General features: G+C 36.2%; 1 protein-coding gene across 7 annotated transcripts in view; it reads right to left on the bottom strand.

Moving 5' to 3' along the window:
* Nucleotides 1-15508, bottom strand: part of TTC7B (tetratricopeptide repeat domain 7B) — a 310918-nt gene that overhangs the window by 75932 nt on the left and 219478 nt on the right. For all 7 annotated transcript variants that reach the window (XM_031952351.1, XM_031952352.1, XM_031952354.1 and 4 more), the window contains one exon: nucleotides 7701-7841. In XM_031952351.1, the coding sequence (XP_031808211.1) occupies nucleotides 7701-7841 (141 nt within the window). The remainder of the gene's footprint in view (nucleotides 1-7700; nucleotides 7842-15508) is intronic.

The raw sequence follows: 15508 nt of genomic DNA, 5'->3' as shown, positions 1-15508 counted from the left end.
TCCAACTGGTAACAGTATATATAATCCCATAATTATGCTGCTATATTCTTTTTACTGATATTTTGATATATGATATTTTATATCCATTAGGGACACTGGTCCATAGTTTTCTTTCTTTACTCTCTCCTCAGGTTAGGTTTTAGTGCCATATTTGTCACATATTAATTGTGATTCTACCAAACTAATTCATTCTTTTCTTAAATTTGAAAGTTATTTATATTTCTATTGGCATTCTTTAGGGCAGATAGATGGCACAGTAGATAGAGCACCAGCCCTGAAGTCAGGAGGACCGAAGTTCAAATCTGGCTTCAGACACTTAACACTTCCTGGCTGTGTGACTTTGGGAAGTCACTTAACCTCAATTGCCTCAGGACCCCCTCCCCCGACCTTCTCCACTCCCACCCCCGGAAAAGGAATTCTTTGAGATAGTTAAGTGGCATAGTGCATAGTATGCTAGGCTTGATGTTCAAGCCCTTTGTTCAAATTTATCCTCAGTCACTGACTACCTATGTAACTTGAATAAAATCACTTGAACTCTTTTTGCTTCAGTTTCTTCAATTGAAAAAAATATTAGCATCTACTTCCCAAGGTTTTAATGAGTATCAAATGAAACAGTATTTGTAAAGTACTTAGCAGAGTGCTGGAAACACAGGAGTTTAATAAATGCTCTTTTCTTTCCCTGAGTTTTTAATTCAATTTTCTTGAAAATCTATCAGGGCCTGGGTTCTAGCTGGTCCCCTTAGGAAATTTTTTATGAATTATTTTCTTTTTTCTGAGATTTAGATTCTCTATTTTATTATTTGTTTAATTCCTCCCCCCCCTCTTTTTTTCTCTCAAGATAGGGCTCAGCTTGCCTTTCTCCTCCTAGCATGATGTTTCACTACGAATTCTTCTGTTCTCTCCTTAGGCTTGACAAGCACCTGTATGGAGGTGGAGATCAAGCTGGTTCTCAGACATCCTGCACAATCTGTGCCATCCCTCACACCAGTGTAGTGGCCAGCTATTGAGCTGACCCAGTTTTCCAAGGAGTGCATGGCCAGGCTCTATCTTTCCATGTGGCAACCTAAGGGAATGGGTTCCATTATCCAGTTCTTTATTGTTGTTGTTTTTTGATAGACCAGGGCTGGAATTTGGCTTTAGGATCTCATGCTGGCTTTCTGCCTTCTCTGTTCAATGATTGCCTTCATATCTTTTTGTGGATGCCCAAGCTAGTTTCCCTGCTAATGGCTGGTTAATTGCTCCTCCCCCTATATCTGCTAGTTTCTGCATTTACTTGTGCTCATGCTGGCTTCCCTAGTGCAATTCCTCTCCCCACCTACACTGGTCTTTCTGTATAGTTCTGGATTAGATGAAGGAGATCACTTATATTTTCTTTTTCAGTTTTCTATTTCATTTGTCTTTCTGTAGCTCATTTTAGATATTTTCTGAGGATTAATATGGGAGACCTCTACAACCTTTCATATCACCAACCATATCTTTTCACAAGACGATGATAAGGATTAAATTGAGATGAGGATTAAAGGAACCTCAAAACCATAATATGATAGATATAGATATAAACTCAGGGATCTATAGGTTTTAAAGGTTTACAAGGGCTCCCATTCAACAACATCCTTAAGCTATAATTGTTACATGTCCAGAAAAAAAAAGCTATGCAAGTTTTTACTCTTAACCCTTTTGCATATCATGTAAGAAAATCACCTGAACACTCAAGCCATAGTTTCCTTATTTGTAAAAATGAGAAGCTTCACACTTGCACTATCTATCTCACAGCGTTGTTGTGATTAAAGTGCTTAATATCTGAACTGTTATGGTAATGAGAGCTACTATTATTGGAGACTTAGGTTAGAGGTATTAAGATCCCTTCTACCTCTAATATTTAAATTCCACCACTATTATATAGAGTGAAATTTAATAGAGTCAGAGACAAACGAATCAACTGCATGGACCAGATTTATGACCAAGTATAGCAGCTCTCAGGTTTTTATGTGGGATACACTCAGCATATAATGATGCTACTTGGCCCCTATTTAGGATCTCTTGGTGCCTAGTTCACAGTTAGAAGTGCTGAAAATGTCTGTAGATTCAATTCAAAATGGTCAAATGGTCAAAATGGAGAAGCAGGATATATCTTACCTCTGAATAAAATTTTTTAAAAAAGAAGCTAAAGAAAGAGGGGACTAAAGGTTTATATTACAGACTCTGACAGCTTGAGTCAAGGAGTTCATCAAAGTCCTCTGGCTTTTAACTCTCACAGCAAATCAGAAAATCTGATCTTGTACTGGCTAAGAATAGCCAGCAGTTTAGTCTGTGAAAGATGCCAGAATGGAAGCTATGATTGTTAGTAACAAGCAGAAATTAACCACCTATCACAACGTCATTTTTAGCTGCCATCCAAATGATTTTAATGAAAAGATGGGTACCAAGAAGCTAACTTGACTAGGGAGAGGTCCTGATTCATTTCAAAACAACATAAACTATGTTAAGAACTGTAATGGGCTGAAGCTCTTGTTGCACTGAGGTCCCTCTTAGCACTTAAGGCTAATTAGCAATTGGACAATACTCTATTAATATATGATTGGAGAAAGAATGGCCCCGCCCACTCTCTGTGCAAGTTTGATGTGTCGTATAGGAGATTGCATAGACAATTAGGTGGGTGGAGTGTGAGAGGCAGAAGCAAGGCTGGCCGCACTTGTGTCAGGACTGCTCTCAATTCATATCGCCATTCCTCTTCACCTCTACAAAGAATAAAGATCAAGGATTTTCCCTTATTCTGACTCCGGCTCATTTTAATATACTCTGGGTGCTAAACGTGGTCATCACAAACAACTATATTAAACAATGAATTTTGTGTCTACCAGAAGAAATTAGGGTTATTCTTAGGGTTTCTCTGTCTTCAAATGATATATATATGTCAACTCCCAGAGCCCAGGCCTCTAAATTTCTAATCTAATACTCTATTAAACTTCCAATGAGCAAATTATTTACTATTTTAATACTGTACTTTATTTCAATTTCCACTGTAGAATGAAAGGAATAGTCCCTGATCTTCTCTATCTCACAGGGATAAGCAATCAAATGACTTAAGAAAGCACTCTGAATTTTTTGGAAAATAAATTTCCACTCCAATAATGGAGAGGCACAATATTATGAATTCCCATAATCCCCCAGGAGGGACAATGGTGATGGAGTCTAACAACAAAGCAGAGTCTGAAGGGAAATAAAATAGAAGACAGAAACAATATGGAAAACGAAGATAATCAGCCTTCAATCAAGTACTTTTTTCTGGGTAACACACAACAAAGGAAGAAACTGAATTGGAGGTGTATGATATAGTCTACTATTATATTCTCTAAGCACTGCTACAATTATCAAGACCCTTAATTTCTCTAAAGTTCTCAGCATTAAGGCTTTAAAGTGGGATTGAAGTAAAAAGGAAGACCCCTAGTGGAGTTGAGTATTGGTGCTGGGGATACAAAGATCCCCCAAAACAAACAGACAACTAAAAAAAAAACAACCAATCCAGTCCTTGCCTTCAAGAAGCTTTCAGGATATTTGGGGAAAGAAACCTGTATGCATGGACAAGTAAATAATCTATCTATATAAATATCTACATATCCAATTGTGTCACATATACATATATATTAGACACTATACTATGCACAGCTTATAGTATAACATTATATATATGAATAAAATGCAAAGTAATTTTGGGGGTGAGGGAAGCACTAATAACTGGTAGAATGAGAAGTTTCCTAGTAGGAGATAGCACTTTGCTTTGAGCCTGGGAGGAAACAGATAGGACAAGTAGAGATAAAAGATTGGGTGTGATCTGGAACAGTGGGAGAAAAGTCAGTTGGTATTTGAAACTGAGAGGAAGCAAGTAATATAATTATATTCCCAGACATACACCCTAAAAGCCAAGTACTCACTAGTAGTCAAGTTTCCCCCAAAATATGAGCACTTTAGTTAAAGGGAATTTTGAATAAGGCCTCCAAATTCTCCACATCAATGTTTTCCAAATTAACTTGGCCACAGACCAGTTGGAAATTTTTAATATATTGGTGAAACCTCCAAATACTGATACAGAATACACTATTTCCCAAAGCCTGTGGAGCATTCAGCTGACATAATGGGCAGCCGACATCCACTCTATTGCAAAATGCCTCAGCTGCCCTATCAAGGAAATCTATTCTTCATTCTGCCCATCTTTCCCATGTCCATTTATTTGGTTACCACAAAATGGGCTGGATTGGAAGCAAGATGTTAAAATAATGCATTATTTATTTAAGTGATTTGAAATTCACAGAAGAACCAGAACTACTGAGATATAAAACACTATCAGCATCAATTTATACAAAAGCCTGTAATACTTTTGTTCAAAACCAAATTTTACATGAAACAAATAAGGAGTTTAAGAAAATTCTAATGTTAGTGATATTCTTTATCTCTAAAAGACTGCATAAAAAAAAATCTGTATAAAATAAAGCTATTTACAATTACAGTTAACCACTACAATGAACTCAAAAGAGAGGAAATACTTCTGCTTCAAAACTTTCCCACTGACATCTTTATCCCAGAGTAAATTCCATGACCTCCCCTCCAAAATGGGCAGGTCATCACTTATGGGTCTGACAGTACATTTCAATCCAGGATTGTTCAGTGGCTAAATTATTATGGAGTAACTAGGCTAGACATTAGAAGCCCATATTTTAAAATTAAGTTTCAAAGGGTGTTGGTGTGAATGCTTAGCTGCCTCCCTCCACACGAGTGACTCCCATTATTGCCAGGTCTACCTACAATATGATTGAGTGACAGAAAATCTACCAAACACTGGAGAACTAGGTTCAGCTACTGACCCTGTATAGCAAGCATCTGTCCTAGAGTTAGCACACCCAAGTTCAAGTCCTATCTTGGATATTTACTAGTTATATGATACTGGACTAACGTCTTCAACTCTGAGTCTCAGGCTAATTAATCATTAGTAAAATGGTGGTAAGAATACTCCCATCATAAATCCACTGGGCTGCTTTGTAAACCTTACAATGTGTATGACCTCTTGTTACTGAATATCTCACTGCTGGATTACTCTAAAACTGTGACTATTTGGGGGTCTCTATGTGTGTGGCTGTGCGTGTACATGCGTCTCTGCTCTGCATGCGTGCTTATCACACACACATACAGGAAGCAGAGCCAAGTGATGTAATGGATAAAGCGTTGGGTCTGGAGTCAGGAAGAGCTGAGTTCAAATCCAGTCTCAAACAGTTACTAGCTGTGTGATCCTGGGCAAGTTCCTTAACTTCTGTACACCTCCATTTCTTCAATTGTAAAGTGAGGATGATAATAGGATCTACCATAGATACCAATAGGACAATACCCTTAGTTGCTGTTGGTATCAAACTAGATACTATTAGTAAAGCACCTACCCCATTATCTAGCACATAGAAGGTGCTTTATAAATGCTAAGTGTTAGATTAGATCAGCATATGTTGCCTTTGTTCTTTTCTGCATTTATACTTTCAAAGAGTATTTGAAGCTTTCAAAATATTCTTAGTCTTCCAAGGAAAGCAATTGCTTTGAAACAGTAAATAAAAAATAAAAGCAATAACTCTGAAAAAGATAAAAATTAATCTCATTGGAATAAGGGTCTAAGGAAGAGTCTGAAATTACTATAGGAGTAAATAAAGGAAGTATTTATGATGAATTACTAAATATCACCAGTCTAGGAGAAAGGTCTGAACTCTTAATTCACTGATTACGTGGAACTGATTACATGGAACTGATTACATGGAACCACTGTGTTCTATCTTGCTATAGCATATCCTCTGTTATCAAAAGTAAAGAGAGATGGATAATCACATGAAAAAAATACACATTTACTGATGATCTAAAAATTTTCAAACTTCTAACAGGTAGCTACAAATAAGTAGAGTCTTCCATCTTTCCTTTATCCTTTCCATGTTAACAGGCAGCTTAAAGTAGCCCAAAATTAACTAGAATATGAGTCAGAAAAAACATTTGCCACTAACTTGTTTGAGTAAAAAAAAAAATCCTCCTTTCTAAGCCTGTTTCCTCTCTCATAAAAAAAATTGGTTGGCCAGATAATTTCTAAGATCCCTTCCAATTATAATGCTACGTATCATTTTTTAATATGATATTAAACTTTTCTGAACTGAAGTGATGAGGAATACTAAGGAGAAGGGTAAAATCAGATGCAAATAAATGTGACAAACAAGCTAAGCGCACTGTTAACACCAAGACAAAAATGGGAAAGTTCCTTTCTTTAAGGGGCTTTCATCTGTTTGGGAAGGATACAATAAGCGTTCAGATAAATAAATAAAAAGAAATTTAAAAGAAAGAGCAGTAACAACTAGGAGGACTAAGGAAGTCTTCACAGAAGGCTACAACTGAGTTGAATTTTTTGAGGAATAAAAGGATGTGCATGGTCCAGGATAAAGATCAGCAAATATGCCTGACCACCACATTACTAGGCATTGTGTTTGATTATACATATGTTTGTCATGATGTGGAAGGCTACTGGGAAGTAACAATTTGTATTCTTCAAATGGAATGAGTCTATATAGATTACAGATCTATGCATCCATAATAAGTATTCTCAATAATGATGACAGAAATCAGTGGAGTAACTCTTAAAGAATAGTATACACCTCCTGGCAATGCACTGGAATGAATGTTTCTGGAAACTATAAGATTGATTATAAAAAGAAACAAAAACTCCATATTTTGTAGCCAGAAGACATCATTAATATTTTAAATTAAAAAAATTTTTGTGTTTCATTATGAATCCAGTAATGTCTAACTTTGGTGATCCCAGCAATCTGATCCACTGATTCTCATATCTCTACCTTGGGAGCAGAATCTGGGAATTAATCTGTTGACTCTAGTAGAAAGGGGGAAAGTACAGAGCAAGATTAAGAGATGCTTCTTCCTCAGCCAAAATAAAATAAAACTTACAGACTGGATATAAAAAGGAGGAAGAATTAGTCCAAAAACTACTAGGGACAAGGGAGATAAATAACTCAAGCAGAAGGAAAGGGGAGCAAAGGTTCTAGATAAATCACAATTAGATAATTAGCACCCATCAAGAGTGCCCAGGCTCTTCAAGTACTTCATTTGTCCATCAAATAATTTATTAATTTTCCATAAGTAACAAATAATAAAAAGCAAACACTACAAGTCTGATGCTGATTTTAAGCAAGAGAAATAAAATATGCTTTGTTTCTCAAACTTTTGGTGTTCTGAAAGGTACTTTAAGTACAACTTAGCCTTAAAAAACAAACTATACAAATGTGGGCTAGTATTAACAATCTCATATAAATGAGGTCCAGGTTTCTCAAATAAAAATATAAAGCCCTATTATACATGACAGAAATAGAGTTGGAAGGGACTTCTGAAACCATCTAGTCCAACCCCCTCATTTTACAATGCCTTTCCTGAGGCTCTTGCATTTTAAGTGACTTTGCCAAGTTCAAGCAAAACAAATGAGAAATGACTCTTAAGTCCTCTGACTCCAGAGGCAGGGCTTTTTCCCTCTGGATCTTACAGCAGAGGTGATACCCATTTCCAACTTACTGTAGCATTAAATAGGGATTTGGTGCATAGCCAAGCCCCATACTACCTTTGCTCAGCAGGAAGGGAGGGACAGGGGTGGGGCGGCGCTGGTCATTAAATTTTCTTACCTGCATGAAGCCAAATCTGGGCCAGCGTCATCCAGGGATGTAAGGGCCCTTGCTTAGGGGCGCTGCTCTGCAAGGACGAAGCCACTTCAGAGAGGGCCTGCTCCACTCTGGAGGCTGCTATGGAGGTGGCGTGAACTGAACCTGTGAAAGTACGTCCAAAAAATCATAGGCGCAAACAAACTCCAGCAAACCCCCAGCCCCCAGCCTCCATGTACCACAGTGCAGACTTTCTAAGAAAAATTACTTCTAAGATCAAGGTCTTAACTGTTGAACATAGCTTTGCAGCGCGGCCTTTATCCTTCAGGTCTTGAAGGGAATCTATCCAGGGAGAAGCAACCACCTCAAGAATCTTTCCTTGTGAGGACTCGTCCCAGAATTACAGGATTTAAAGATAACTCCCCCTCATTTTGCAAATGAAGACTCTGGGCCAGAAGATGGGAAGGGGCTCACACAAGGACACACAGAGAGCCAAGCAGCTGAGTTAGTGTTGGAGGCCGGGATTCCTGAATATAAATCTCTTTCCCATGGCTGAAGTAGACTTGCTCGCCATTTCTGAAATCAAAGCTGGGACAGGGCATTTGTGCACTTTGCACAAAGCCTAAAAATTTACCTATTCAGTGTTATTCTTCACAAGAGGCTTTAAGCCTTTCCTGGAATACATACCATTTATCACAAAACAAATACTCATGAATCATGGAAAATAAAAATTTCTGGCATCAATATTAGTTGCAAATACTGCATATCTATAATATGCAGAAGTGTCCACAAAGTCAATGCAATGTATCTGAAGCAGCTACTACTGTGAAAAAATCACTAATAATTCTCAATCTCTAGAAACTAAGGGGTCCACATTCATTTGGCCAGCTTGCGGTTAGGTTGGGCAAGGCTTCTCCTCTAGGCCCTGAATTATACAGATTGGCTTAAATCCTATGAGTAGCAATGCTTTTTGCACTGTGTACAATCAAATGACTATTATTAAGGCTAATAATAGATAGGGGTGGGGGCAGCGGGAAGAGTTAGAACAAAAATATAAGGCTCAGAAAGTGATCCAGCTCAGAAAATACAATTAAGTTGTACTGCCCATGGTAGGGACTAATGAAAAGAAATGAAATGAAAATGTTTTCTAGTCAAAAGAATAATTACATAGAAAAGAAAATGGCCAATTTGTCTCAAGTTTAACTAGTAAGGGTTAGGAGGACCAATAATTTCTCTTTGCTCCAGGATAAGTATGATTTTTTTCCTTTATCCATTTATTGAGACCTGCCTGGCAAACCAATAGAATCACCATCAGGTGATAAATTTTTTTGGCCACAGCAATCACAAAAGTTATCTACTTGAAACAGACAAGCTGTCATAGGCACTGCTGATGGAAATACTTAAATTCCTGAAATCACAAACTCTTTAAGTGTTGAAATATAATTGGAAAATGACACCAAACACAGGACTATGTTAATGCTAGGAACTGAACAAACTTTTGTCTCTATTACCTGATTTCAGAATGCAGAGAATAATTTTCAACTCTGCCAAATTTTAAAATACTGTTAATATTAAATAATTTATTTTTTAACACTAATTTTTAAAACATCTCAAGCCTAATTTAGCCAGAGATACTAGTCTCAGATCCTAGTTGTTTGATCCTGGGCAAATCATGTGATCATTTTGCATCTGTTTCTTCATCTATAAAATGAAGAGATTAGAATGAATGGCATCTAAATTTTCTTCTAGCTCTTAATTTAAAGTTCCATGAACTTTTCGAGAGTCAACACAGCACAGTGACTGGAATACAGACTGGGCCATTTCACATGTCTGGATTCAAATCCTGCTTGTGCAACCACGGGCAAATCACTTAATCTCTATGAACCTTAGTTTCCCCATCCATAAAGAGAATAATAAAGCCTAGAACACCTTTCTCCTAGAGTTGTTGTACAGATCAAATTATATAACATAGAGAAAGCATTTTGCAAACCAATTTAAATGTCAGCTTTCATCAGTTTTCAAGGTTGAGGATATGTGAATGTGTGTGTTTATCTAAGAAGACATGACTATTTCATTACTAAGAAAGCCACATTCTCTCCCAAGGTACAAGCTATCAAACTTCAGCACTTTGGAATTTTTTCAGATCATATCATACATATTATCCAACATCTTAGTACTGCTCTAAAATGTAGTTACTGACAGACATGGCAGTGCAAGCCTGTACTTCCTGCTACTAGGAAAGCAGAGGCTGGTGGACCACTCAAGCTTAGGGAGTCCTGAATTGCAGAAGGGCTAAAGCTGATATGGTATCCATACTGAACCTGGCACCAATCAGTGGTGAGCTTCCAAGAGTGGAAGACCATCACCCTGCCAAAGGAGAGAACTGTCACAGGCCAGAAAATGAAAAGTTAAAGTTTTCGGGCCAATTAATAATGGAACAGGCCCTTTGAGTGGTTAATGCACTTCTAGAAGGACAAGAAAGTAGAGAGAGGGGGCAGGGAGACAGGGAAGAATGTATATATAATATGAATGTATGTGTACACACACACATACACACACACACACACACATATATACACTTGTGCAATCTGCCTTAATATATGGTTTATTTAGATCTAAAACATCAATACTCTCTTTAGTAAGAAAACAGTAGGATGAGAAAAATCATTTGAATAAGAAAAAGTTCTGCTAAATTTAAAAATATATATGTTTATAGAGCAATGCAAAAGTAAAAAAAAATCATACATTTTGATCCTGATATTAAAATTCAATCCTAAATATATTGCAAAAAGGATTCTCCTATACAAAAATATACTCGGTTGTTTTACGTGGAGCAGCAAACAACTAGAAACAATTTGTACATTCAATGGATGGGAAATGGTATAGCATATTCATGAAATGGGACATGAAGATGTTTAAAAAAAAATTTTAAAGGCTATAAGGAATATGGTAGAAATTATCTGATATTAAAGTGAGAGTTATCTAAAATTATATAAGTGAAATCAACAGAACCAAAGTTGTATAAATATTGACTAAACAATCTCTTCTCTCTGTGTATACATATACACACATACATATAAATGTATATATACACTCACACATACATAAAAAAAAAAATGAAAGGCTATCTGGATCTTCAGATAGATAAAGACAAGGAACACATTTTAACTGATTTCTGACTATTAATTTGTTTGGTTCTATTTTAATAAAATACTTTGTGATACTTAAAATATTTTAGCTTTTTAAATAAATCTATGATTATGTGTTTTTATATTACTAGTTTATGATAAAAATTTTAAAGTGCATGTTTTTTCCAAGAGTCCATGAATCTTTAATTTTGTAATCCTATGATCTGTACTAGTTATATGAGTTTTCCAAAGAATTTAAGCACTAAATATTCAAATATGCCTATATCTGCATGCTGTTAATAAATGCTTTCATTACTAAGTGTGCTGGCTTTCCAATGCATAAGTACACAACTAAGGAACAATAAACATTGAATATTCACTCAAGGAAAAATAGAGACATTTTTCATTTAGTGTTCATTCATTCCATTCTATCTCATCTTTTCTTCTGGTGTATAAGGCCCAGGAAAATCATTTATAAAAACTGAAAGACTTCCAAACATTTTCTATTACTCTTTACTGTTTATTTGTTGAGAAAATTATGTTTATTTTCAGGGACTGTTCAGGTCCTACTTTGTTTTGTTTTTTTTTAACTCATAATGAACTAGCAAATCTATTCACTAATTACGGCCACATAAGTAAACAAACATCTATGTGTCAGTTATAAGTCAACTAATTTCAGTCTATCATGGGCATAAATAAAATTCAATTTCCAGATCTAGCTAATATAAAAATGAGCAAGAAAAGAGAGAAAGAGAGAGCGCGCGCTTGCTTCTTAACTGGGCTTAGTTCCCAAATGCTGAAAGCACTAATTATACTAATATACAAGTTCTATTTGTTCTTCTAATGCAAACCTAAGTCACACCTCTCTGAATAAAAGAGACATTAGCCATATTTTAGACACATTCACTAACAAAGATAAACATGTGAGTGTGACATAGATATCTGGGTACATTCAATAGACAGAGCCTTCAATATATGCAGTTCAAGAATGGGATGAATCCCTGATATGATGGAACCCTAAACAAAGCATCTACTTATATCTAGGGAATGCTGCCTAATTGTTTTCTGTATGTGTACAATCCACTGTTCAGGGAACATCTATCTTCATGGATCAAAGAAACTCAGGTCTTTAAAAAACAAGTATTACCCAGTACTAATGATTTGGATATCTGTGACACACTATTTGAGGGCCTTACCAGATATTGGCCAATGGTGTATGAAAACAATAATAATTCTCTAAATGGACAACTACTCTTATTATCAATGATCCAATATGCAAGTGAAGTGAGAGAGTCCATGTGTTTAGAATTATGCAACAGAACACTGCAGGTAATCAAATATCTATTACTTCTAGGAGTAATAATGACAGTTTTCCTGTTAATATCGACTGTGCTCAGGAATTACTAAACGCTAAGACTGATATTTATGACTTCAAATGCAATCCCTTTTGAATGTTCTTTATAAATGGGAGTTCTCATAATTGTTGATGTTTATCAAGTTCAGAATATATCTGTCTAATATGTATTTTTTTAATTAAAAAAAAAAAACTAATCATGCTAAAAAGTGAGCTTCCTACTTGTAATCTCCAACATTTAAGAATCTTTGGCTTCCTTCAAGGCTCAGCTCAACATCCACATCTTCAGTGAAGAATTCTTGTATTTCCCCAATTGTCAGCATTCTTGTCTTCCTCAAAATACCTTGTTTTATACAGATTTGTGTATGTGCTGCACACCCTACCACCCCCAAGTAGAATGTAAACTCCTTGAAGGCAGGGACAATTTTGGTCCTGATTTTGCATTCCCAGAGTACAGAATATTGCCTAGCATATAGGAAGTATGTTGAAATTAAGTATTCCAAATTTAAAGCTAGAAAAGAAGAAAAGAAACAGTCAACCTAACACTTACAGGGATATACACCAACATTATTATTTGATGTAAAAATACTTCTTCTCTCCCTTTCACAACTAAACTTCTCCATATCTGTGAAGGAGTGTCTTAAAGGGATAGTATATATATTATACCAGCAATTGGTTAGGAGACAGAGAACATACCTCAGTCATGTTCTGTCTCAGACACTTGCTATATACATGCTCTCCAAATTTGATTCTCTATGCACTTGTGGGAAAATGTGCCTCAGAATTCTGGGGAATGCTTTTGTATCAACTGTACTTACTATACATCAGCAAATGCAAATTTCTAAAAGACAATTAACAAATTCTGGCTACTTTATAATCAATGGAGACTCGTGAGCAATACTATAATCTGTAAGCCCCAACCCCTTTTAAACCCTCAAGGTTATGCTAAATAAACTCTAGGGAGGTTTCTTTAGTCAGCCACTTTCAGGCAGCTAACCTGATAGTGAAAGTTGAAAAGAACCACTAGAGGAGGTGTTAGGTACCATGGTGGCCGAGTCATAAGGACCTGCCTTTGAAACTTGTCTCAGATAATTGCCCAATATGGGTATGATCTTGTACAAGTGACTTAACATTTCTGGCATCCTCAGTTTCTTCACCTGTAAAATGAGGGGGTTAAACTCTATGATCCCATGGTCTATGTGACCTTTGGCAAGCCCTAAGGCACCATTAAGTTGCTTCCAAATTCTCTAGATTCAACAGGTTGGTCATGGAAAATGACTTGGATGAAGAGCATCTATTATTTACCTTACTAATTTGAGAAGTGCCTATCTTGATAGCAACTATCAGTCCTGGGTACTATTTGACAGCTGGTCCTATCTTCCTCCTCACTCCTCTTGCAGACTGAGTGATATTGGTATACACAATGTAAATAACATTATACAACAAGTTTGAATAGGAAAAAAACAGCTGCTATAATGAGCTGAATTGAGAGTTGATGCAGGTAGAAGAGAACAAATACTGAAATGTGGCACAAACCTCTCAGATTAAATTGCCAACTCTAGACAGGAGGAAGGTCATGAAAATACCACTGAGCAAGAGTGCTCAGGATCTCTATTTTGTGGGAACTGCAGCCCTGTCCTCCACCTCCAAATACTCAAGGTTCCTTCTCAGTCTAAACTCACAGTGATACTAATTTTAATTTGGAGGAAGACTGCCACCTACTGAATGAATTATCAGTGCTGAATTATCAGTTCCAGGGAGTACCCTGGAACAAAAAGGGCTTTTATCAGGTAGTTTTCTTTGGACTCCCCCCCCCGCCTTCCCATCATGGTATATGGAGGAAAAAAACTAACCAGTGAAGAAAGAAGTAACAGAAGAATTTCTACTGACACCCTGGGAGATCAATAGGAAAAGTGGTCTGCCTACTGATCAGATACTATATTTCAAGAATCATCATCCTACACATTAAAAATTGGGCAAAAATCTTTACCATCAAGTCTGTTTACAAATGACCCACCTACATAGTATAATTAACATGTTGGCTTTTCTGATAGCTTTAAGTGAATTATGCAACTCCATTGATTTTTCTCTTTGATTTTTAGCATTTATAAAATTAATAGTTTTGCTTTTATCTGTAGAGTATTTCAATATGAGGGCAAATTGGTGAACATAATAAAACTCAATTTTCTATAGATTTTTAAGGGTTTGCAAATTACCCTATTCACAACACTCTGTGAGGCAAGCAGTGCTACCAGAACTGACCTATTTTGTAGATAAAGAAGCAAGAATTCTGGAAGTTAAAGAACTACATCCATGGTCATTATAGCAACTTCTTTTTTCTATGACTATTGTCCAAGCATTGGTTAAAAAAATACACACAGAGAAAAACCAAGTATGTTTTAAAGAGTTTAATAGGGATAGGAACTAGACTTGTTTTCTTTACTGGGACAGGAACTATCAATGAGGAAACTGTCTTTACCAATATGGGTCAGTGACTTTGATAGTCTAAAAGAGCTTCTTTGAACACTGAGAGGATTACTAACTTACCCAGGTCACACATTCACTAAGAGTCACAGGAAGAATTTGAACCTAGTTTTTCCTGGCTTTAAGATCAGCTCTTTATCCACAAAGAGATGAAAGTTATGAAAAAAGAAAAAAAAATTCCATTAGGAGATCATCAATTTATTATACCTGGGAATCTGGATTTTGGCTCATTTCACAGCATCTGGAGTATGTGAAATTCCCACATGTCTGTATATGAGAAATGAATAAGCATGTGGACATATATTCTCATGTGCTTGTGCTTTTATCACAAATGTTTCTTCCATCTTAACTCTGGATCAGAATCCTACCTTTAAAAAGTATGTCATTGGAAATATAAAATACTCTACAGTACTGCAGTTCCCCTAACCTTTAAATGATTAAAAATTACTTATCTATAGTTTCCTTAATCTTCAATTTCTACAAAGCTATGGACTAATATAAAACAATTCAAAAGGAAAAGGCAGCTTCATTTCTTAATGTTGCTGAATATTAAATAACAGTAAGAATGACTCAGCACTGTCAGCAAACTCTGATCAGAACATTTGGTTTTTAAAAGGAAAGACATTTCTGGTTCTTAATACTATGATTGAATTCTAAATCATACCATCCTTGTGATACACTAGCAAACAAGTTAATAACTTTCAGTTATCACACATGTAACCTATCCCAATAACTAAAATCAGATATGAAAAAAAAAAAAGGAATTAGAGGACTAGGGGGCCATTTTTTTTTGGGGGGGGGGTTATTCAAGAGAAGGCTCCATCTGCAGATAAAAGGCTAGTATTCTTCCATGCTCTAGGACCAGG

Source organism: Sarcophilus harrisii, chromosome 2, assembly GCF_902635505.1.
Source record: "Sarcophilus harrisii chromosome 2, mSarHar1.11, whole genome shotgun sequence".
Lineage (NCBI taxonomy): Eukaryota > Metazoa > Chordata > Mammalia > Dasyuromorphia > Dasyuridae > Sarcophilus > Sarcophilus harrisii.
The sequence above is the reverse complement of the archived record's forward strand: the minus strand, read 5'-3'. Positions and strand labels throughout refer to the sequence as shown.